Below are 22,711 nucleotides of genomic sequence, written 5' to 3' on the forward strand. Positions count from 1 at the left end.
TTTAATAAGTCCTTATTGAATTTGACAGCAGTTGTTTGCCAGAAGCACAGACATTAGTCATATTTCCTCTACTCTGGAGTAATCCAATAATGGCTAGGTAATTAAAACCTGCCCCTTACTAACGCGTCTGGCTTCATGCTTTTTCTTTTGTATATTCAAAATCTTGTTATATTTCCCTGAAGAACAGCCCTGTCAGAACTGTACAAAACCTCGTGAGATGTGTGGTGAAAGCACTGACAGAACATCAAGGAACAAGCAAAGAGCAAATTAAATGAGAGCAAGAGAAGGAAAACTATATGAAAAAATAACAAAATAGAAGGAGATGTGTGTGTGTTTGGGGGAAATACTTGAAAGCCACAAGCAGCTCAGGCCATTGCCTTGCTTTAGACGTGTGCAAAATCACCCCAGAAGTGAAGTGGCAACTTGTACCCCATGGTGCAACCAAACATTGCAGTAGGACACACAGACACACCAGGCAACATGAAATGAGTGCTGTAGGAAAGATGCTAACCTGAAAACAAAAGTCACCGCTTCTGAGTTTTGAACTTTTGTCCCATGCTCTGAACTGAAGTGGTGATAAAGTGAGACAATTACATCTGCCAGTAGACCCATGATATTTGGACCCTTTTCTCGCCTGTTCTCCTCTCACAGATTCCTTTCTTGTCATGTTCTCCCTCATCCTCTTCTGCCTTGACTTTATTCTGGAAATAAAAGACAGAGTTTTCACGTGCCAGTACTTAAAATTAGCACACTTACAAATATCAGGTCAACTTCAGATCCACTTTGGGCCCCGTTATCACTAATACTGAAGGCAAATCAATGCTGCCCACATAAGGTGGTTTCCAACCGTTTTTGTTGTACAAAGTAGGAGAGTGGGGAGCTGGTCTCACAGAGGGTTACACAGAAGCCACGTAAATTGGGGTTTCCATCTAAATGCAGCAGACTATGGGAGGCTTCCTGTTTTAGCTTTGACTGAGCCAAGGATCCATGTGCCAAGAGCTGCACCATCCCCTGGCCACTGGCATGAGCCATGTGGACACTCCTATAGAAACTGCACCCCTCCCCTGCTAGCCCACAGCATCTAACCCCAACCCATACAGTGTTTTCTCTGCCTGTGGTTCCTGACCTCTATGACTAAAGGTGCAGATCCATTTTACTCCATGCAAAGTGCTTAAATGCGCCAAGCTACACAGAAAACAGTTACAGCAGCAGCCAGAAATATGGCACAGATGAAAAACAGTGCACTTTCTCAGACCCCTCCCGTTTCACAGAATATTGACCTTTCAGCCCAAATAATGCCCTGAAAGTCAGTATGCCTTTTACGTGCCTAAAGTCGGGTATATGCTGTTGTATCCAGATGCTTCAAGGCTTTTTGAGTCCAAATATAGCTGAAGAGAGCTAGTATTAGCACTCTAATTTTCCAGTCTTGGCCATCAAGCCCGATATATTAGTACTTATATTGTTAAATGTCTACCCTAAATTACATAGGTGGTGCACCATGACTGACTCAGTGTTTTCATTTCCTGCCTTCTCACCTCTAAGGAGGCAAATTTCCTTTCTATGAAGAGCCCCCTTTGAATTAATTGAGACTACCTGTGTGAATAAAGGCTTGTTGGATCATGCCTTGATACTGTAAGTCATTTGGGTTGGAGCCCCATCTTCTCACACGGACACAAAAGGCAATAAATGAGCTTATAATCCTGTGAAATCAAACACTATAGTCAAGGCCTCTGCTTTGCCATGCGGGCTCCTTTGGAGCTACACCTTGCTCCATTAAGAAGAGTGTGTCTACTCCATAGTTAATATTGCACTAGTCAGACATTAGTAAGAACTGTAAATGTCATGCTGTGCTTGCAGATATATTGTCAAATCAGAATCAGATAGAAAGGTGTAAAATCCTTGAGCAAGGCTGTTCTTTCATGAACTTCAAGGCACATTCAGGTGTTTCTGTCAGAAATCATAGAATGGCTTGGGTTGGAAGAGACCTCAAAGATCACCCAGTTCCAACCCCCTGCCATTGGCAGGGTTGCCAACCACTAAACCAGGCAGTAGATTAGGTTGCACAGGGGCCCATCCAACCTGGCTTTGGACAGCTTCAGGGGGGTGTTCAATTAAGTAAAGATGTAAATTAAACAAATAAAGCCTTGTTCTTGGCCTGTGCATTTTCCTAGCACATTCTCTGCTGCCTCAGAATCCTCTGGCCCTTTTTCCCAGCTTAAGTATCCCTACTACATGGGCTCATCTTCTTCCAACAGTGGGGTGCTGACACCCTTGGAGCTGGACATGGAGCTGGTGCATTGCCATGGGCTGCTGAAGCGTGAAAGGATATCAGCAATTACCTCATGCCCTAGAGGAGCAGATCCTGTTGGACAAATGAGAAAGTATCTGGGGATAACCATATAACTAGAGTAATTAAACGCTCTTTTATGCTTGTTAAATTCAGGGCTATATTCATGATTTTCCCCTCACCCCAATCAAACTGGGGGTAATTATCTTGAAGGCATCATTACCAGCACTGACTCACCTCTGTGTTTGCATGAGCACAGTGAAGCACTGATGGGTTTTATTGCACGGACATGAATGTAAAAGTGAGTGCAAGGAAAAAGAGAAACAGAATGTTTGCTACAGACAGGCAAGGGAGAATCTTCAGGTGATGCACCAAACTCCCAACTGCTGGGAGATGGCACCACTGAAGATGCTCTGCAGCAGTGTCCAATGGATGCTGACTTCTGCTCAGTGTTCTGACAGAAATCCAACTAAAGGTGGCCACATCAGTGCCACATCAAGTGGCTTTGGAAATGCTCTTCATTTTCAGATTGGGATTTGATGCAGAACTGGGATTGTCAGACTCAGAGCCTACTTCAAAAGCCTGAATTGTTTAGAACTGGTCACCAACCCTTTGGAGTTCTGTTTGCCCCATGGAAGAAGAAAAGTTCTGGCCTGATATACTTGTCTGCATGCGCCGTTTGGCATCTGTTGCCTTCTCTGCACCAAAATGTGGTGGAGGTTTGCTGTCAGCTGCCTAGAGGGAGCTCAGGAGGGGTGGCACTGGCCTTGCAAGAGCAAGAGTGGTTCCTTTTGAGAACTGAGCACACTTAAACCAATTCTCTCCCGTGGCCTAGCTTAAAAATAAGACCACATTTCCTTTTATAAGCTCATTCCATCTTGTGAGTTCGCAGCGATCTCCGAAAGGTCGTGCAAGCTGCAATAACAGCCTTTTAGTATTACTAAAACGTTTCAAGTATTTGTGTGATGTGTTGGACACTGCCTACTAAAACATTCACCTAGCGGGAATGAAAACACCCCCCTCAGACACACATCCATCCTGCGGATAAAAGCTCCTTCTAATTGCAGGAGGAAATGTGACATTTTGAACTGGACAGACAAAGGCACCAATAATCCCCAGTGAGGAACAAACTTGCGGGGACCGAGAGAGGAGTGGGCAACCACCACGTCCCAGTCTCAGTGCCAATACTCTGAAAAACAGACTTTTTAATTCAAATAACAGCCTTTCCCCTCCAACACAATTTCCCTTTTCCCATGGAGCCAACACAGAGCAGAGGAGAGCCTGTGTTGGCAGGAAGGTAGGGAGCTGATGTTGTTTGGGACAAATCTTGTCTGCAGCACATGCAAACAAAGGGAGGAAATCAGTTTTACATTTATTTAAGTGCTAACATACAACCTAAATACAGTGTATGTTAAACTCATTGCAGGCTGTTGGAGTTCCACTTGGAAAAGGAAAGGACATTAAATGCAGATCTTCAGCTCAGTGTGTGGCCACCATCTAGATGAAATGCCTTAAAACACATTCAAAGATGCTTCAAATGACAAAGGAACCCACAGCCCATAAGTTACTCATCTCTAACTTAAAAATGCTTGCTCCTCTCCACCAACAGCTCCTTCTCAAGCATTTATCTGGGTCATTATGATGTTGCTGTTATTCCTTATCCTACCTCCTTGCACAGACATAGCCCCCTGCCACGGGACGGGGGCTGCTTGGAGCCAAGCTCAAATGGTGCCAGGTGAGTGACAGGATACAGTGCTGGGTGCCCAGTGCCTTGCTCCAGATTGGCATCAGTTGGGTGGGTTCAAGGCCCTGTGAAAATCCATGAGGAAAGACTGGGTTTTACACCTTGCTGTTCCATGAGACTTAAATACATAGAAAGTGGGACACTCATCAGCACCAGAGTCACATTCAAAGACATTTTCCTGCAGGGAGAAGGCTTAAAGTGTTTCAGAAACCTTGGCAGGGCAGTGCAGCTCCTGACTGTTCTTTTGGGCATCCCAAGATGATAGAATCACAGAATCATTAAGGTTGGAAAAGACCACTAAGACCACCAAGCTCAACCCCAATCCATCCTACTGTGTCCACTGACCATGTCCCTCAATACAACATCTCCATGGTTCTTGAACACCTTCAGGGACAGCAACTCCACCACCTCCATGGGCAGCCAGTGCTAATGCATCACCACTGTTTTGGAGAAGAAACGTTTCCTAATATCCAGCCTGATCCTCCTATGGCACAATTTAAGGCCATTACCTCTCATCCTATTGCTGTCACTTGGGAGCAGAGGCCAACCTCCACCTTGATACAACATCCTCTCAGGGAGCTGTAAAGTGCGATGAGGTCTGCCCTGGGCCTCTTCTCCAAACTGAACAACCCCAGCTCCCTCAGCTGCTCCCATCACACTTGTGCTCCCAGATCCTTCGCAGCTTCATTGTCCTTCTCTGGACACACTCAGTATGTTCTTGTAGTGAGGGGCCCAACACTGAACACAGCAATTGAGGTACAACTTTACCAGTGCCAATGCAGAGGGATGATCACCTTCCTGCTCATGCTGCCTACATTATTTCTGATACAAAAAGATGTGGGAGATTCATACAGGCTTTGATACATCCTTCCAGCTAAATCCCCACTACAAGAGGGAGGGAGCTCACTCCGTATAGAAGAACATCAGAAGTGCTTTGGACGTGTAAGCCAGCACAGGTGAGACCTTAGGGACAGAAAGTTTCCCGTACGTCATTAGGATGGAAACACATGGAAACATGGAAAACACGAGTCCCTGGGACATCTTCATACAACATTGCCAATTTCGTTCCTCACTCACCCATGACAGCAGCCAACTTTGATGGAAAAAAGAAAGGAAAATGGGTTTTGAATAGGAGGCATCAATATAAGAGCCAAAGTCTTTGGGTGTGTGAGAGGTTCACATCTGCATACCGTAGGTGGCCCACGGCAGGCAGCCACCACCACTGTGCTTCCCGTGCCCACTTTCCCTCTTCATCTCGCTGCTGATCTGCCTCTCTCGAGCTTTGAATTTCAGCATCCAGCTGTCCTCAAGGTAAAAATTTGTTGTCCAGGGAGGGGAAAAAAAAAAAAGAAAGAAAAAAAGAAAGGAAAAAAAAAAAAAAAAGTAATTTACTGTGAAGCACTGGCTGAAAATCATTTTCTGAACCACTGCACAATTTTAATCAGACGACCATACTGTATCCAATCAAGGAAGGATTTGCGAGGGGGTGGGGGGGGTGTTCACCACGGCCTTCCCCAGAGGACTGTAAATCCAAGCTCTGCTCAGGAAGACGAGATGTCTCGGGCTTCACAGCCTGCCCAAACCTAATTTGCACTAGAATTACACGGTCATTACTAATGTATACAGTGACTCAAATTGATTACTCTGCTATTAGTAAGAGCAAGGCGCTCACTTTGGTGATGGCAGCTTCCGACAGAGGGGGGAGCATCACAGGGTGAGAACAAAGCCAAGCCAGGGCTGTGTGTCTGGGGGGTGAGGGAGATCATAGGGATGGAGAAGGCCATGCCCAGAGAGATCAGCATGGCGAAGGGCATGGGAATCACCTACTCAATACAACAGAGATCTCACGCAATGGAAACATAACCCTGCAGGAAAGCTCTTCTCTCACAGCCACGAGCAGACCCTAGTTATGTGTGAACACACTTTGTGGAATCTCTCCACGCATTAAAACACCCAAAGACACCAAACACCCAAAGGAACTGGGGAAATTTTGTTGTAGCCTTTCACAGCTGCTGTTACATTTGCTCTACAAGTTATGGAGTGCCTGTGACAAAGCAGGAAGGAAAGGTTCAGAAGTTGTCACCCACGCTAATGTGCAGCAGGCAATAGCTCTGCTCATCTGCCAGCCGTTATGGGCATCAGGGGACTCCCAGGTTCCCCAGATAGGGTGTGAGATCATCTTCCCTTTCAGCACCACCACGGTCTGTTGGCTTTCTCACCTTGCTTTCATGTCATGAAGTTTTAGAATCACAGAATCATTAAGATTAGATTGTAAAATTAATATCATCTAGTCCAACTGTCATACCTTACCATGTTTATCTTGCAGCTTGTAACACTCTGGTATTGCATTCAAACCCGAGCCCGCTTTTACAGCAGGACTGTTTAATTCAGCCACTGTTTAATTCTGCCATACAGGTGCTTAGGCATGTCCAGGCTGCCCACTGCACTGGGAAAAAGAATCAGCTAGGTCACAAAACAGCCATGTGAGGAGGAATGTGTAAGGTTGGAGATTACAATAGTTATTTTTGAATTTGGGCTTGAAGTTAAGAAGAAATTCTTTACTAAGAAGGTGGTAAGGCACTGGCATTGCTGCCCAGAGAGCTGTGGATGCTCCATCCCTGGATACGTTCAAGGCCAGGTTGGATGGATGGGGCCATGGGCAGCTGATGGGGGGGCAACCCTGCCCATGGTAGAGGATTGAAGCTCAATGACCTTTAAGGTCCCTTCCAACTCAAGCTATTCTGTGATTCTGTGATTTTATGAAGCAGAATCTATGTGTGACTTTAATGAAACTGAGACACACGGCTCTCATTTGCTCTTCCTTCTACTTCTGTAACTTCTGCAATGTTGCATTCCCAGTGAGCAAGTCACAAACACCAACGCAGCTACTGGAGATCAAGGCACACCATCTATGAGATATCAAGGCTCTGGTCCACAAAGACACTGGATGGCCTGATCCAAGCTGCCCGGCTCACAGTCAAGGGGACAGGCTGATCTCCTCCAAAGTGATGCATCTGGGATGGGACTTGACACTGTTGGACTCAATGGATCCCTTCCAACACAGGACATTATATGATTCTATTATGGCCTGATTTTTTGCATGGTGCTGTGTGGAGACAGAAGTTGGACTCAATAATTCTTATGGGTCCCTTCCATCTTGGGATATTCTATGACTATGAGCAGCTGAAAGATGCTCGAGAAAAGTATGTAAGGGTTTGTATCTGCTCTCTTAGAAAATACTTATTCTTGGCACAACCAAACTTACCTCTGTGATCACCCAACCATCTCCACTCTGCTCCTTAAGCAGAGCTGGAAGCACTTCATTCCATTTTCCACTTCTCTCCCCAACTGCTGAAGTGCTGGCGGGGAAGCTGGGATGCCAACCACCAGACCTTCCAACCAACATCAAAAGCCTCACATTCAGCTCCTCAAAGTGAGTATTTTGGGAACATTATGTCGCCACAGCCATTAATTTTTCACATGGCGGGTGGGAAACCTGCCCTGTTTGAAGGGCACGGCAGGAACAGCCAATTGCTCTGTAATATTTTACAGCATAGGAAGGGGGGTGACGTTTGTAGCATCCACCCCAGAACATCCACAGAGACACTTCTGATATTTTAAGCAAATACTTCCAGCTGTTGTTCAGCTTTTTCTTCCAAGCCATGGCAAAAGCAGATAAGCCATTAATTGCACAGGCAGATAGCTGTTAGGATGTGTGAGAGAACTGGCTCCACTGCCACTGCGTAGGTGGAGCTGATTAGATGGACCTGAATCAGAAAAAAAAAAGAAAGGAACATTTCCCACAAGGCCGCCGATTGCTGATCTGCTTCGCTGCATGGTGAGAAAAGCTTTTCCTGTGTGACTGCAGGAGAAGACAATTCAAGATTCAAAAATAACAGCAAAATTGCTCTTCAGTTCCCCACTGAGCCAGGCTACTAGCAGGAGTACTTTGGGGTTTATACATCATTCCTCCAGAGTTTCACTGCCAGGCAACAAACACACGGGGACAGGATGGGCATGCAAGGATTTGGGGTTTACTTCCAACAGGTTAAAACGCAGCACCACAGACTGGGTGATGTTAGCAGGACCTCTGGGTCCATTTGGTCCCACCAGAGCCATGTTAGTGCACAGGAAGAGCCCCATGTCCTGGCAGCTTTTGGACATCTACAAGGAGAGCCCACAACTTTCTGAGGCTCCAGCACACTCACATGGTGCTGCCTGATGTTCAGGGAGACCCTTCTGTGCTCCAGTTTGTGCCCACTGCCTTTTGTCCCGGTGCTGGGCATCACTGACATGAGCTTGGCTTCATCCTCTCTGCCCCTTCCTATCCACTCTCTCAGCTGGGTGATGTACTGCCAGTAGGGTCTCTATTTGATCATCTTCCCATGAAAATCAGTTCCACAAAAAGGCTCGTGACCAAAAAAACCTGTGTGAAACACAGTGCCCATGCCCTCTCTACTGGACAAATTGGCAGCTTCTACAGATCCTGGGCTTTGCCATTTACAAACTGCCAGTTGTTCTACGGGCCACCCAACTGTCACCATCAGGGGAGATGATTCCAATGATGGACAGAATGCAAAGTTGGGTGTTGCAGCACCTCAGAAACCCTTTCATGAACAAAACGTTCAAGTTTCTGGGTGTGTAGGTTTCTCCCCTTCCAGTTGTTGCCTGCTGTATCTGACACATATTACTTTTCTCAGGACAGGGAGTGTTTCCCCACAAGTCAGCACAGCACAACCAGCAAATAAGACTTATTTTTCCCACTGATGTGCAAATTGAAAACCTTAAAATGATGCTCCAAAGCGAGCTGACCAAAAATAAAGAACTAACAACTAAAAACTGCTCCTCGAGAAGTTTCATTTACAGATGCAAAGCAGCAGCACTGCAGGGTTAAATCCTCACCTTGCAAGAGATTCATGAAGAAGCTGGACTCAAAGTCATCTCTGGTGCAGATACACAATTTGTCTGGTCAATCTATGGGCACTTTCAAACATTACTGCCAAAATCCTTGTCCAGGAAAAATGATTTGCTCCATTCTGCCCTGTTGTCAGTACAACGCCTGAAACAATTCATTTTAAATGGGTATCTCAGTAACACAAGCAGAAAGGCAGCTATTACGGGCCAGAGATTCTTTATTCCTATTTCTGGCCACCCAGACTGACACTGCAGAAGCAGCCTGCCACCAAAAGGCCAAATCCCAAAAGTGCATCTGAGCTGGGACTGACTGCAGCACGAGCAGCCCTGAAATAGGGTGAAAGTAGGAGCTGAGAGCCCCTGGGCATAGCAGCAGCTCTCACCGTGGTATTACAAACATCACTGTCCCATTCAACACCACATCCACCCTGATTCAAGTCTAGCAGCAACAATCAGGAGTAGGCAGATGATGGAATATCACAAAATTACCATATCAGGGCACGGCCAGTTTGGTTGTCAGCTTCCCTCCCTAGTCAGCTTATTCAGATGTAGGAACAAACACACTGAAACAGCAGAGGAACAAAGGACAGCCTCCTCAGTTTTAAGGACTCCTGGTTCTTAGGTGCATCAGAGGGTTCATATTGTCACTAAAGATGCAAGCATGCATGCATACACAAGTTGCACATAGTCACAAGCACCACACTCATGAAGGATCTTGAAGCAATTTCTTGTGGAGATGGCTCACCAGGCATGAAAACTAAGGTAAGCGGGCCTCGCAGAAGGTCAGCAGGGCAAAGAAAACCAAGGAGGTACTGCTAGGGAGCAGCTGCTCTCCATAGCTGGGCTCCATCAGGTGAATCACCCTTGGCACTTCTGCTGCTGCTGCTACAGCAGGAAGACAGGGAGCTCCTTACCGACAACAGGTTTTTGTTATGGATGGACACATATCTGAAGTACAGAGATCTGTTTGCAGCTGCACCTAGGAGTGTTTGGGCATCTGTCCTCTCAGCTGAAAAAAAATGAATGACAAAGAGGAAGCAGGAAGGTTTAACTAAAACCCTAAGTAATGTAATGTGGAAAAGAGAAAGACAATGCAAACAGCAATGACCAAGTTGCTGTTCCACAAAGGGCGACACCAGTTAATACACACTGACCTCTAGGTTGTGCAAAGCAAGAGTTAGCTTGTTCTTTTTGTGGTTGTTTTGTTACACTTGGTAAAATTAACAACCAAAATTCTGGGCTAAAATTGAAATGAGTAAATATTTTCTAAGGATTTTACCCCATTTTCCCACAATTTATGTGGGTAGCAAGCTTCTATGATGGCCTTAGCTGGGAATGCTTCCCTGGTTTTAAAATGTCTGGATTTTGTGAAAGTGTTCTTTGCAAACACAGAAGTATCATGGAAACCATAATCATGTTATAAAGTGATCTGTTTTTGGATAATGCACTGAGCTGAAACAAAGGAAACAAGACTGTTTTTAGAACATCCACACCAGTGATTCACAACATCCAAATAATGCTCCTGATTCATTCTTCATGAAAACAACCCAATCCACCCAGCACAAGATCCTCCTCAGGAAATATAAGTTCTCACCTTTAGAACTGTGAAAAGTTTCTTCCCATAAAGATTCTTATCATTAGTAAATATTCTTAACATTGCCAATTTTTACACTTCTTTCCAGACAATCCCACAGGATACTGACTTATGTCTGAAGATGTATCCAAGACAGTGAGTGATCACCACAAACCAAAGGAGAGCAGTATTCACCTCTCAAACAATACACAACACGCACTTATCCAAACTTTGTGATGAAATTGAAACACCAGGCTTACACTAATTACACTGATACATTAGATATAATCTAACGGGGCAGCAACCTGTGTAAACTCTGCCTTAATTGCTCTGTGTTTTTTTAAATTTGGAGGGCTATACATGAATGGAAGAAGCCCACCACAAATGACAACAGTTGACAGCTACTGACATGCTGAAGTATCCAAAGAATGTAAGGTCAGGAGAGGTAAGGGACAATCTGTTTTGTTTGCCACAACTACATAAGGATTGCAAGGGATTCAGATTATGCCTTACAAGCCTCTGTCAGAAGAGTTAAATAAAATATTTCTTAATTGATTTAATTTATAAACTTCCAGAAACTACTGTTTCTATAGCATCATAGCGAAGGCAATTGCAGGCTGAATTACATTCAGACACGTTCCAGTTACACTCCCAAGGTGTCCACCATCTATTTTTATTGTATTCCTAGAAGGGATTCCATACAACCCCCAAGTCTGACGTCTGGCTTGGAAAATAGCACAAAGCCTTTTCTGGAGGTCCTGTAATCCATTCATGCCAGAAAGGGGTCGTTTTCATTTCCCACATTTAAATACTGCAGCAAACCATGTGCGGGCATCATGTTACACAAGAATGAACATTATTCCAAATCCAACAACAGCCAAATGTTTCTTTGCTGTTTTCCTAATTCAGAAAAGGACAATTTATAAAGACACTTCCTTTCTTTATGCCTTGGCTCCCCTCTCCACGTACAAAAAAAAAAAGCATCTTCCTAACCAAGTACTCAGCCAGCCCTCCCTTCTCTAGCTGCTATTTGTTTTTCCTGCCGTAATTCTTCCTCCTTCTTCTTGTGAAGCTTTAGAAGATACTCATCAGGCTCAATTCCTGCCTCCTTTAACTCTGACATGGCTTTTTCCAAGCGGTGCAATGTCCTGGCACTCTGCACTTTTCGGGTAACGATGTACAATGTAAACTCCTTGAATCCCATCAGTTTACAGGTGTCCACCTCACAGATATCTTTAACATCTTTGGTTTTGTCCACTTGGGGGAAGAAAACTAAACCTGACATTTTTTCCAGATCTTCAATATTGACTTGGAATTCAGTCAGCTGGTGACTGAAGCCTATGGGATCATTTGGCACCACAAAAGCCCCCAGTACCAAAGGCTCCGTGGATGTTCGGGTCCGCCGGGCAAGGATCACCTTGTAGAGGTGGGATGGCACTGCCACATCATCCTTTCCAATTACCTGTAGAAAGAAACGATACAGATCTTATCAGTCAAGGGGAAAACGAAGACACGAGACCAACGCGACCACCTCTAAAAAGGAGTCACAAGGTCTAATTACACATCTAAATCACATGCAACGTTATGAGACCAGAAGATGAGATGGAAAGCACAATTTCATTGTGACTTGTCATACAACTGGTCAGGACTGAGCTAGCTGTTCCACATCCGAATCCCTTTTTCAAGCAGAAAATCAGCAGAGGGTGGTTCACTGCAGGGCCGTTTGGCCACTGCTGGTAGAAGACATTCCCAAAAGTTTCTCAGCCTGTCTCGTATCGCTACTGACCTCACACTGCAATATTAAAAACAACAAAAGACAAAAGCAGACAAAAGGCCAAAAGATTATCCAACCATTGTCTAGATGTTCGGAAAGATCAGTATTCGGCAAGGAGATCTGGTAGAAGAATTAGTTCAACGTAATTATTTTGCTCAGCTGCAAATCAGAGCAACTTCAGTTATAGCTGAAACTGAACTGGAACCGAATCTGAAAAACATATTTGGAAACAGGGAGCCAGCCAAGACCCCGGCTCTATAATCCTCTGGTGCAAATCTGTAAGTGTAACTGACACAAAGGGATGGTAGAGGTTCCTGTCATACTGCATCACACTGTTAACACTATGAACGCTGTTTTTAGTAACAGTGGGTCTATACATTTCACTTGAAATTCCTGGTCTGACATCTCCAAATCATGTACTTTTTAAATGCCAATTTCAAGTCTACTCCAGCTTACCTTCTACCTTCTTTCGTCCCTCTATGATCCTTACACAGGTTGTATTTAACAGCTACATTACCTAAAGAAATATTCTTTTGGGGGCACTTGGATATAAAGTACATTATGTAAGAAGCAATATTTTGGAAGAGAGAAACAAATGCTTCATGTGATGCACCTTTTTCTCTCACAAATTCACTGTGATTCAACGTAAGGGCTCATACATGTTGGATTTCCTACTGTCATTCACATCGGGATCCAGAAATTTAACTGAAGCAAAAGCAGATGATGAGGACTTTGAATTCACATGAAAGCTGCTACGAACTCACACATTTACAATGCATATACCCCCACTCTGTCTCAAAAGTTACACACATATTCATGACAAATGTAATTTTTCCAGCAGTCAAATGAGTCCAGCATGCTCATGCATGCACTGCATTAGGCTTTTTCCCACCCCCCTCTGCAATACTGCTGAACTGATTCTGCTAGGCTGATAAAGTACAACAGGCTCACACAGGGGAAGTTTCAGCTTTGCATAATCCATAATCCTTCTGTACAATCATCTTTCTAAACACTGTACTTTTTCTTCTAAAGGCAACAGAAGAAAAAGATGCAGGCTCTGTACAAGAACTACAAAGGCACTGTGTTTTTAAATGCAATCCCGTAATATGGTTCTATTTGCAACACTTGCAAAGGCAAATACTGCTTATTCTTTTGACAGCTTTTGTTAGATGCAATTAAAATACTATTTCAGAGAAAGCAGGAATTTATTTCACTGCCAGAATCTATCACATTAATTGGAAGTACTTTGCAAACTATGCTGGTACGTCAGTTTAGTCATGCTCTGTCCATTCAGATTCAGTATAACTCAACCCCAGAAGAAACACTTTCCATGTACACTTTGTTTTGAGAGCGTTCAGCACTTCTGCAAAAGGTAATGCATTTTTTCAAACTGAAATTTGCCTGTGGTACTGAAAAGTTTCCTGCAGTCTGCTCCAACTGTTAATTCATCTCAGCTGCGAATTTTAGTGCTTGAAGTGTCTCCTACCTCTGCTGTCAGTTCTGTACGTGACAGCTCCTGAAATCTTACTGGACTGAAACTGGAGAAAGAGCCTCCAGGAGAAAGGCAAAGCCCTAACAAAGTCTGTTTATTCCATGACTTGTACATGATCATAGTAGTAACTTCACTGGCAAATGCACTCTTAAGATTTCTCTGCTCTGTTACCGAAAACTGAGCATTCCTCCCCCCTTCCTTCTATGAGGCTGTTTAACAGCACTGTTCTAGTTTATACTTTCGTACAGCAATGATCTTGCTTTTCCTAAATAAAGCCTTGCTTAGACATCTAGCAGCCACTGAAACTGGTAAGCAATAAATAAATGCCTTATGCTAAACCTACTTTCCTTTTCAACGATGACAGAAGTCTTGATAGGGAAATGAGAGCTCCTGAGTGTCAAAGCTCTTTGCATTTAGCATTCAGTGTGGGTGAAACCAGGGTTACAGCTCCTCAGGATCAACTGCATAAGTAATCAAAACTGACTGATGTACTGGTAGTTTTAAAATACACTGAAAAGTCAGCATCAACCCACTGCTATACCTGGTGGGTTAAAACTGAATTATAAAAATGAATGGTGCTGGAGTGTAACTTACTTGAGAGAGCGGGTGTTCAAACTAGGGGGATGCATGCCATGTATAGAGGGTGGGAAGAAGGGAGCTAAGCAGCATGAAAAGCCCCAAGGGGTGTGAGGAGGAGGGGGATTCATTTTTCCCTATTCACCCAAGAGCAGCAGTGGGTGATGCTGCTGAAGGCAGGGGTTTCTTTTCTCTCCCCGGAGTACGGGAGCTGGCAGAGCCTGTGCTGCACTCCCACCTGCTGCTCACACCCAGGGCAGGGCAGAGGAGAAGGAAGATGCTGTTAAACTGCACTGTTCCCTCAAGCTGCTGCGGCTCCCTGGGAGAAGCGAGCACACAGAGAGCACACACCTTGCTCCCCAGGCTTCCCTGGGCCAACCACCTCCTCCTCAGCAGCACTCCTGTGTAGTGTGGCACATTCTTTCCCAGGGCTCCCACGTATTCACCCCCCCAGTATGAATACAAATATATATCCTAGGTCCTCTTTAGCTGACCCCTTTCCCCTTCTCAAAACTTCATAAACACAAACCAGCATCCTCTGCCTGCTGTATAAAAGACAAGAGGAAGTGAGAACATGCAGATGGAGCTGCAATGAGCATCTCCAATTAGGGGGTATGTGGCATGTGTAAAACAAACAGGTGAGTATGTTGAGTAAAACTAGAAGAGGGAACAGGGGATTGAGTCTGAGGACTGAGTGGGTGGATAGAAAGGCTGGGGAATGAATAGAGCTGCATGTAGAATACTTAGGTATGAAATGGAAATGCTGAATGCCTGGAGTGGGTGTTAAGGGAAAAAGAGACCCTATGCTTATGTAATATTATGCAAATATATATATTCTATGCAAAATAATGCACATTTATGCATAGTATATGAAGAAAGGAAGAAAAGAACGAAAGAGAACTAGTTTGAGAAAAAGGCAGCGTTGGCATTTGGAGAAAAGCAGCTCTAAATACAACTCTGCTGTATACAGATATATACAGATATATACAGATCTATTTAGTTGTACTCTACAGGCAAGAGCCATACATGTAATTTATGTACTATGTCAGTTTCATGCAAGTTCTCTTTTAAGAATTTAAATAAAATTTAAATAGTGCACAAGCTTTATCCCAATCTTCTGAATAGCAATAAACTACTCCTGCCATTACTTTGCTAAGTTCTGATACTATAAAAGTGATTAAGACGAACTCCAGTCTGCCAAAGGCTGGAGTCCACAATTTCATCCTTTCCTTACCCAAACAAGTGTAGCTCTGCCCCCAGTTCATTCTTCTGACAGGGAATACCATCAAGAAAGGAAACGGAGGGTGCCTGACAAAGAATAACTGTGTTGGTTGGTTTCTTTTTCCTGAAGTTTAACACATAGGTGAACTGCACACAGATGCACTCCTAGTAATCTATGCTGTTAATGATTCCTGTTAAAAAAATAAATGTTGAGCACGTGGTTGTATTTACATCATCGTGCTCTGTAATAAATCACAAACTGCTTTTCCTTTGGAGTAGACACAGAAGGTGCAGAGGAGTACAGAGATGTCCCCCATACACAGCCCAACAGTGTGATTCCAGAGAAGTGAAGTTTACAGCTGAAGCAACAGGTAAGAAAAACAAACTTAACAAATCATTTGCTATTGCCACCTAGAGGATTTTCCTACTGAACTACAATAGTCTGAATCACTTCTTTAACCTGCACCACTCATTTATCTTGATGCATGCCAAACAGAGGCAGAGAGCTTACACCCCTATTGTAACAGAAGAGAAAATAGGTTTAGATTACCCATGCACAGATGTTGACTTTGATTTGTGCCAGTCTACCCACAGGCAGCACACGATCTTTCAGCAATCAATGCCCACAACAGCTATCTGTTCCAGCTGGAAAAGAGCAAGTTTTTAATAGTATATTTGACTCAAAAACACCTCACGTGGTAATACTGCCTAGAAAAATACAGCTATGGCGTACTGAAAAACAATGCTGTGCCACAAGCTTTCACTCCACACTGAGAACAAGCCACAAGGTGAGTTCTCTTTATTCCTGCAAAACTTTAATGGAATCTTAGAATGGCCTGGGTTGAAAAGGATCACAATGATCATCTAGTTTCAACCCCCTGCTGTGTGCAGGGTCACCAACCAGCAGACCAGGCTGCCCAGAGCCACATCCAGCCTGGCCTTGAATGCCTGCAGGGATGGGGCATCCACAGACTCCTTGGGCAACCTGTTCCACTCACTGTGTGAAGAACTTCCTCCTAATATCCAACCTAAACCTCCCTGTCTCAGTTTAAAACCATTCCCCTTTGTCCTATCACAATCCACCCTTGTGAACAATCATTCCCCCTCCTGTTTATACGCTCCCTTCAAGAACTGGAAGGCCACAATGAGGTCTCCCTGGAGCCTTCTCTTCTCCAAGCTAAACAAGCCCAGTTCCCTAAACCCTTCTTCATAGGAGAGGTGCTCCAGCCCTCTGATCATCTCACTTTGCTAAATCTTTTATTTTGCCTCAAGACAAGAAAAAACAAAAAAGCACTCTTAGTTTGAGTTCTCTTTTAAACATATTCCTTCCCCATCATCATTTGGGATACCAAAGTGAGATTTCAGATACTACTTTTCTTTTTTTGTTTTCTATTTGTTTACTGTGCTAACCTCTTGGAGCCACTCCGCTCGTTCCCTTTGGTTTTGCTTTGCTCTTGTTTTCCTTGGTGATCTCGTGCTGGCTGAAGCTCTCCCACTGAATCGGTGTCATCTAACACTGCAACATTATCATAATGTCATATTTGGCACAGCGCTTCTTTCTTTTCTATTACTGACATTCCACAAGTGTATAAAAAATTTGTTATGCTCAATGTTATTCCCAATTAAGTGTGGACAACGGTCACAAGGATGGGCCATTAAAATGTGTGCAATTCCTGACATCTGGAGATGTTTGCACATTGCTAAAACAAGGAACGTGTTGGTTAGAAGTTCTGCAGACTTAAGGAGCTCACAGGGACCGACAAAGATTAAGACAGAAGCAACAAGATTTCTCAGAACAGAGAGAATTCAGTAAGCTTTGGTAAATTCAGTCTCACGCTTCAGTCTCTCGATGGGGATTCTTCCTAAGACTGGCTTTCTGCATAATTTTGACCAAACCATTTAACTGTTCAGGCCTGTGTTTTTTAAACTGGAAGGACAAATCTGATATTTGCAAAGTGCTAAGGTAACACAATGAAGCATGAAGTCATTTGCCAAAGACATAATTTAAGCTTAGGGCACTAAATAATGTCACTTTCACGGGGGCAATCAGACAGGAGGAAGCAGTCCCTAAAAGTGATAGTTTGGGTTTTATGGGAAAGTAACTTCCATTTTACATGAACAGTTTAATAACAGAATACTTATAAGAAGAGCAGAATCGTTGCTCTTATTAGGAATCCTAAAACAAAAGTTGCCTTATTTTCCTTGTATACTGCACTTGTTACAAGTTTCTTACCACTCTGGGCAGCTATCTTCTTTTAAAAGAAAGGACTCACGAATTTCCAAGTAGTATTTTGCCACCTAGCGACTACAGAACGAAAATCAGCCACGAAGAAAATTAGCCAAAGGGATTTGTCTTTTATCAGTGAGTGCCAGCACTGGGTTGGCAATTATCTGAGATTCCTGTAGAACCTGGTAAACAGAAATCACACTCAAGCATGATTTAACTGCCAGCACACATGGAAGAGGAGTTGCATCAGAGCATCCCAACATCAAATGCATTAAAGTGATAGCTCCAAAAATTCCCTCTGCACTCTAAACTCTCTGCATAATGACCAGAGTTTAGAACAAAGCCACCATACCACAAGGCTGGAAACAAGCAAACACCCAATTCCCCACAGAACACTGCACCTGGCCATTAACAAAATTAAGATTCTGTCACATTCCTTGGAGTAAAATTTCAAGGGCATCGTTCCATCATCCCAAATAAAACTGCAGCTCTCTCTGAATAAAGATTTGCTCTGTTTCAGCTGTAACTTATGGCATGATACTGACCAGACCCATCACATGTTTTGTTGTAGGTGAAGTATCATTGCTGCTGATACCACCTCAGATTTGACAAACAGGAGCTTTACTAAAAATTGCTATTAAATTCTGTATAGAGACAGATTGACTATCAAGCAATGTAAAAAAAAAATCCCTTTGCTAACAGTGTAATTCTGCTTAGTTGATTGTTGCTGCAGCATTAACTGCCTTCACTCTGATTCATTCTGGATTTGTGTTAGGCAGCACTGATTCTGTTGATAAGTGTTTTTTCCTCAATATGTGATGAAACTTCATCAGATAGCATTGAGAAGAATTGAGAGGTATGAAAGCAGTCCCAGTAATACAGAAAACACAGATTAAAAAAAAACAAAACACATTAACAAACTGCTACAGAAATTCACAGCCAAGTTCCCCAAATGCATTTCAGGAAAACTTGTTATAGCTGCTCTGACTGCCACTGCCAAATCACTCAGCAATCTCAAAAAGGAAGGAAAAAGAGACAAGAGATTGGAAGGAAAAGAAAAGCTGTGCCTAATAACAGCATTGAAAGACATCCCCACTTTTTTCCTTTTTTAAGTAGAGTGTGTATATAGGCATTCCAATGCCATATTTACATGATGACAGACTACTGCTCCCACACACTCCATTTAGGTTACACTTAACATGAATTAATACCCAACCCACTGTAGCCCCTATCACCATGCTCTTCCTATAACCAAAGAACCTTCAGGAGGGGTACAGTGCTAAATAAAAGCAAGCCCATAAATATATCCTGCACCTTTGGTGTCTCTGCTCCTCCCATCTTAACCCAGTGTCTATTATTTTCACTTGTACATCATGTCTAAATTTAGGGCTGACAGAGCTCTAGTCACTGACACCAGCTGATCTAAGATCTAGGCCTTTAAGTTTTATGGGATGTTTGTACCAGGCCTACATCCATAGGGGGTCTGTGCAGCCCTGAGTCCATTTGGATCAGCCAACAAATAGCAACAGTCCCCAGGCTTATTTCCAGCTTTAACAAAAATTGCTTCTCTCATGCTATGTCAGCTAGAAGAGAATCTCTGCTACTTCCTGACTAGGGAAAACCACCAAGTACCACCTTCTATTTGAGAGCAGCACTGTGTTTCCCAGGGACTTACTTGCTACAGCAGTAGGTGACAAGTACGTGTACCTTCTGGTATATCTGCTATGCAACCCCTGCCCAACCTAGGAAAGCAATTATTCCATTTTGAAAATTAACATGAGCTCAGGATATCACTAAGTAGGAGAAAATGTCTTCTTCAAACAATAAACACATAAACAGTACTTTCCCTCGTCAAGCATCGCAAAACCTTTCTTACTGTTTACTGTGACGGCACAGGGGGAGAAGAGGGTAAGGAGTTGAGCATGACCCAGTAGAATCACTGCAAAAATCTGTATTTCAAACTCCAAATCTGCTGACAGAGAAAAATCACTGAAGTGACAGTCACTGGGGAAGAATAATGTATAAAATGAGATGCTGTCGTTTTGATTTTGATCCGGACAAAGATGAAAAAACCTGCATCTGCCTCTCAAATGACACAGAACAGATTTTTCCTGTTGGCATTCTATTTTACATATATTCTCAAAAATGTATTTTTCAGATACCAAGCACGGTCATCCATCTACTCTATGCAATAAAAGCCACTGCTGGAGACAGATGAAATGACAGATGAAATGACAGAACATATCTGAGGATACAGCAAGTTCAGCCAATAGATAGAACAACGCTGGCATCTAAGGAGTTCAAGGTTAATTCCCTTTCTGGAATTAAACAGCAAATGGTACCAGAGTCCAAGCAGGAACTGGGAACAGTGCCATGGCCGATGCTCTGTTTTTCCTCTATAGTGATCTAAAAATAACTTTTTTGGATGTCTGATGAGAAAAACACCAGCCTGTAAAGCCACGGATACGTATTTCCTCACTTCTTTAGCCAAAAACAAGGAAACTGCAATTGAACAGAGGATCTGAAACAAATCAATGCAAACATTCACTGTAGTTTTCTTTTTTCCACAGGTCTGGTCCTGAAGGAGGAGAAAAACATCAGAAAGGAGCTCAGCCTTAAGTTACATCAACAGATTATACGTTGTGAATTTCAGCACTTTCACGTACACCACAGCACTTTCCTTAAACAGCACATACAAAGAAGAAGGACACCTTCCCATATCGGCTTCATAAGCTGAAAGGATGAGGACTAAAAGCCTTCCTTTTCTAAGTCCTTTGTTTGAATCCAATACAGTTCACTCCTGAATGATGTCTAAGAGCTGTGTTCCCTTCCTGTTCTGCTGAAACACTCAAGGATTCTTGGTTTGGGGCAGACTACCAAAATCAATGACAATTACACCTGAGATATGTTTGAAAAGAACTTCTCTCCAGTGCTCTGACAGGTTATGCTCGCTCTTCTTAGAGTTCATGATGATACAGAGAGGAAAAAAACCCACCAAAACATGCCTTTCCACTCTGAACTCTTCCTAAAAGAGAACTCCTCTGGCAAACAAAGGAAGTTATGCCATGAAGAGATTTCAAAGTAACAAAACAATTCTCAGTCTGTATTTATTTATGCTTAGGAGTGCACTCCAAGAGGGTCCAACCCAAATAATGGAGCCTTTAATACAACACCCCACACACACACATAACACCCCCCCAAAAAAATCTAACATTCCACCTGTGGGCAGCACTGTCTGTTCTTAAATACAGCTCAAACACAAGTCATTCTAAAGAATGAATTTCATCCTAGGGAGATGACTGAAGGATTTATGAACGTGGCCAAATGGCGGAATGAAAACACAAATCTGATCATTCCACCGATTTCAATTCCACGCTGAACTTCACTTCGTAGTTTATATTAAAACCAAAACTGATAAAACATTCATAAAAGATCAGAGTTGTCATCAAACCCAGAGATGATGAAGACAAGAACAGAACGGTACGATAATCAAAGCAGCAAGGACATTTTGTGCCTCTGCTATCACAGTATCAAGTTACTGTGAATAAAGGCAGTAAGATGCAGTGCTTGCCCTTATTTCTACCTGCAGAACACTAACATTTACATTTCAAAACCAAAATGTGGAGCCACGATCATTTTTCAGAGAATGTAACCTCAGTAAACACTTTCTACAGAGAAAAATTAAAGGAAGATGACTGAGATTAAATCGAATCAGTACATAGGTGCAGTTGATAAATGATTCAACTGCTTCCTGGAAAATCATTTTCAGCTATAACATTTCCAGCTCAGGATTTTCAGCGCAGTGTAACACTAATATGCATTTTTAAGGATAAAAATAAATGCAATACCCTGACAACTTCAAGGGAGACAATTCCAGCAAGCTCTGTGTAACTCTGGGGAATTCTTAGGGTACCATTCCATGCAACACCTAACCAAATGCTCAGCTCAACGTTGCTGAAAGAGAACATCTCCCTCGTGTGCTTCTGCCACGTTCTGTTACCAGCATGCACTCAGCTCCTTTGTGCACTGATGCATCTTTCAACAGCAGTAGAAAAAAAAAAAAGGCCAAAACCCAAAGAAAAAAAATCGGATAAGGATGGTTCTCTGTTGCACTAGTTAATCAAGCACCTTCTGGAAGGATGTGACAACCAACGTGTGCAAACAAGGTCAAGGACCACTAAGTATCACAGGCAGTAGCAAAATCAACATGCTCTCCTTTAGGTGGCAAGGAACCAAAGCCAGACTGAAGTCAGCTTTGCCAGTAACTTATACCATGACATCGAACATGGCCCCTAACTACTACTTATTATCCACTTGACAGTGAGCACAGTTGTCATTTTCCTCACATGGCTGCAGCAAGAGCTGGAGTTTGGAACTGCCACCAGGTATGAAAAAGGTGCATTATCACCACTGTACTTTTATGTGCATAACATACGACTGCTTGGGAAAGAAACAAGCAAGCCAGCCAGCCAATATATAAATAAATAAATAGACAACCACTGCAACAAAACAAAAACCAAAGTTGTGATTTCATCACAGTCAAGGTTATAGACGTGTGGGTGATACATGGGATAGATTTTAAATAAAAAAAGAAAAACATAAAAGTGACCACTAAAAATTAGATTCTTCCCCAACTGTGTTCCAAGCTCAGTCAAACAGAAATCAGCTGTACATATATACTGGAGAAACAGTGCCTAAATCTTAGAGCTTAACAAGCCACCATTAAAATATCAACATCTCTCCCTTTTGCAACTCTCACTTGCCTTTGAAACAGGGTTGTTATTTTTTGCTTTTTTTGTTTGTTTTTTTGTTATAGAAGCAAGCTACTCCTAAGGGAATGGGCTGGACAGTTGCATCACTTGCAAGCTGAAGCTGAGGTTAATCTGAATACTTATTTTCAAGG

General features: G+C 43.1%; 1 protein-coding gene across 3 annotated transcripts in view; it reads right to left on the reverse strand.

The window, feature by feature from the left end:
• Nucleotides 1-1,708: 1,708 nt before the first annotated feature.
• Nucleotides 1,709-22,711, reverse strand: part of EXOG (exo/endonuclease G) — a 28,917-nt gene continuing 7,914 nt past the window's right edge. The window contains exons 6-7 of one of the 3 annotated variants that reach the window (XM_048951034.1): nt 11,894-11,980; nt 1,709-4,096 (exon numbers count right to left, since the gene is read on the reverse strand). In XM_048951034.1, coding sequence (XP_048806991.1) covers nt 3,950-4,096; nt 11,894-11,980 — 234 coding nt within the window. In that variant the 3' untranslated portion in view covers nt 1,709-3,949. The other 2 variants (XM_048951033.1, XM_048951032.1) reach the window with 2 other exon arrangements.

This window comes from Lagopus muta, chromosome 7 (assembly GCF_023343835.1).
Source record: "Lagopus muta isolate bLagMut1 chromosome 7, bLagMut1 primary, whole genome shotgun sequence".
Lineage (NCBI taxonomy): Eukaryota > Metazoa > Chordata > Aves > Galliformes > Phasianidae > Lagopus > Lagopus muta.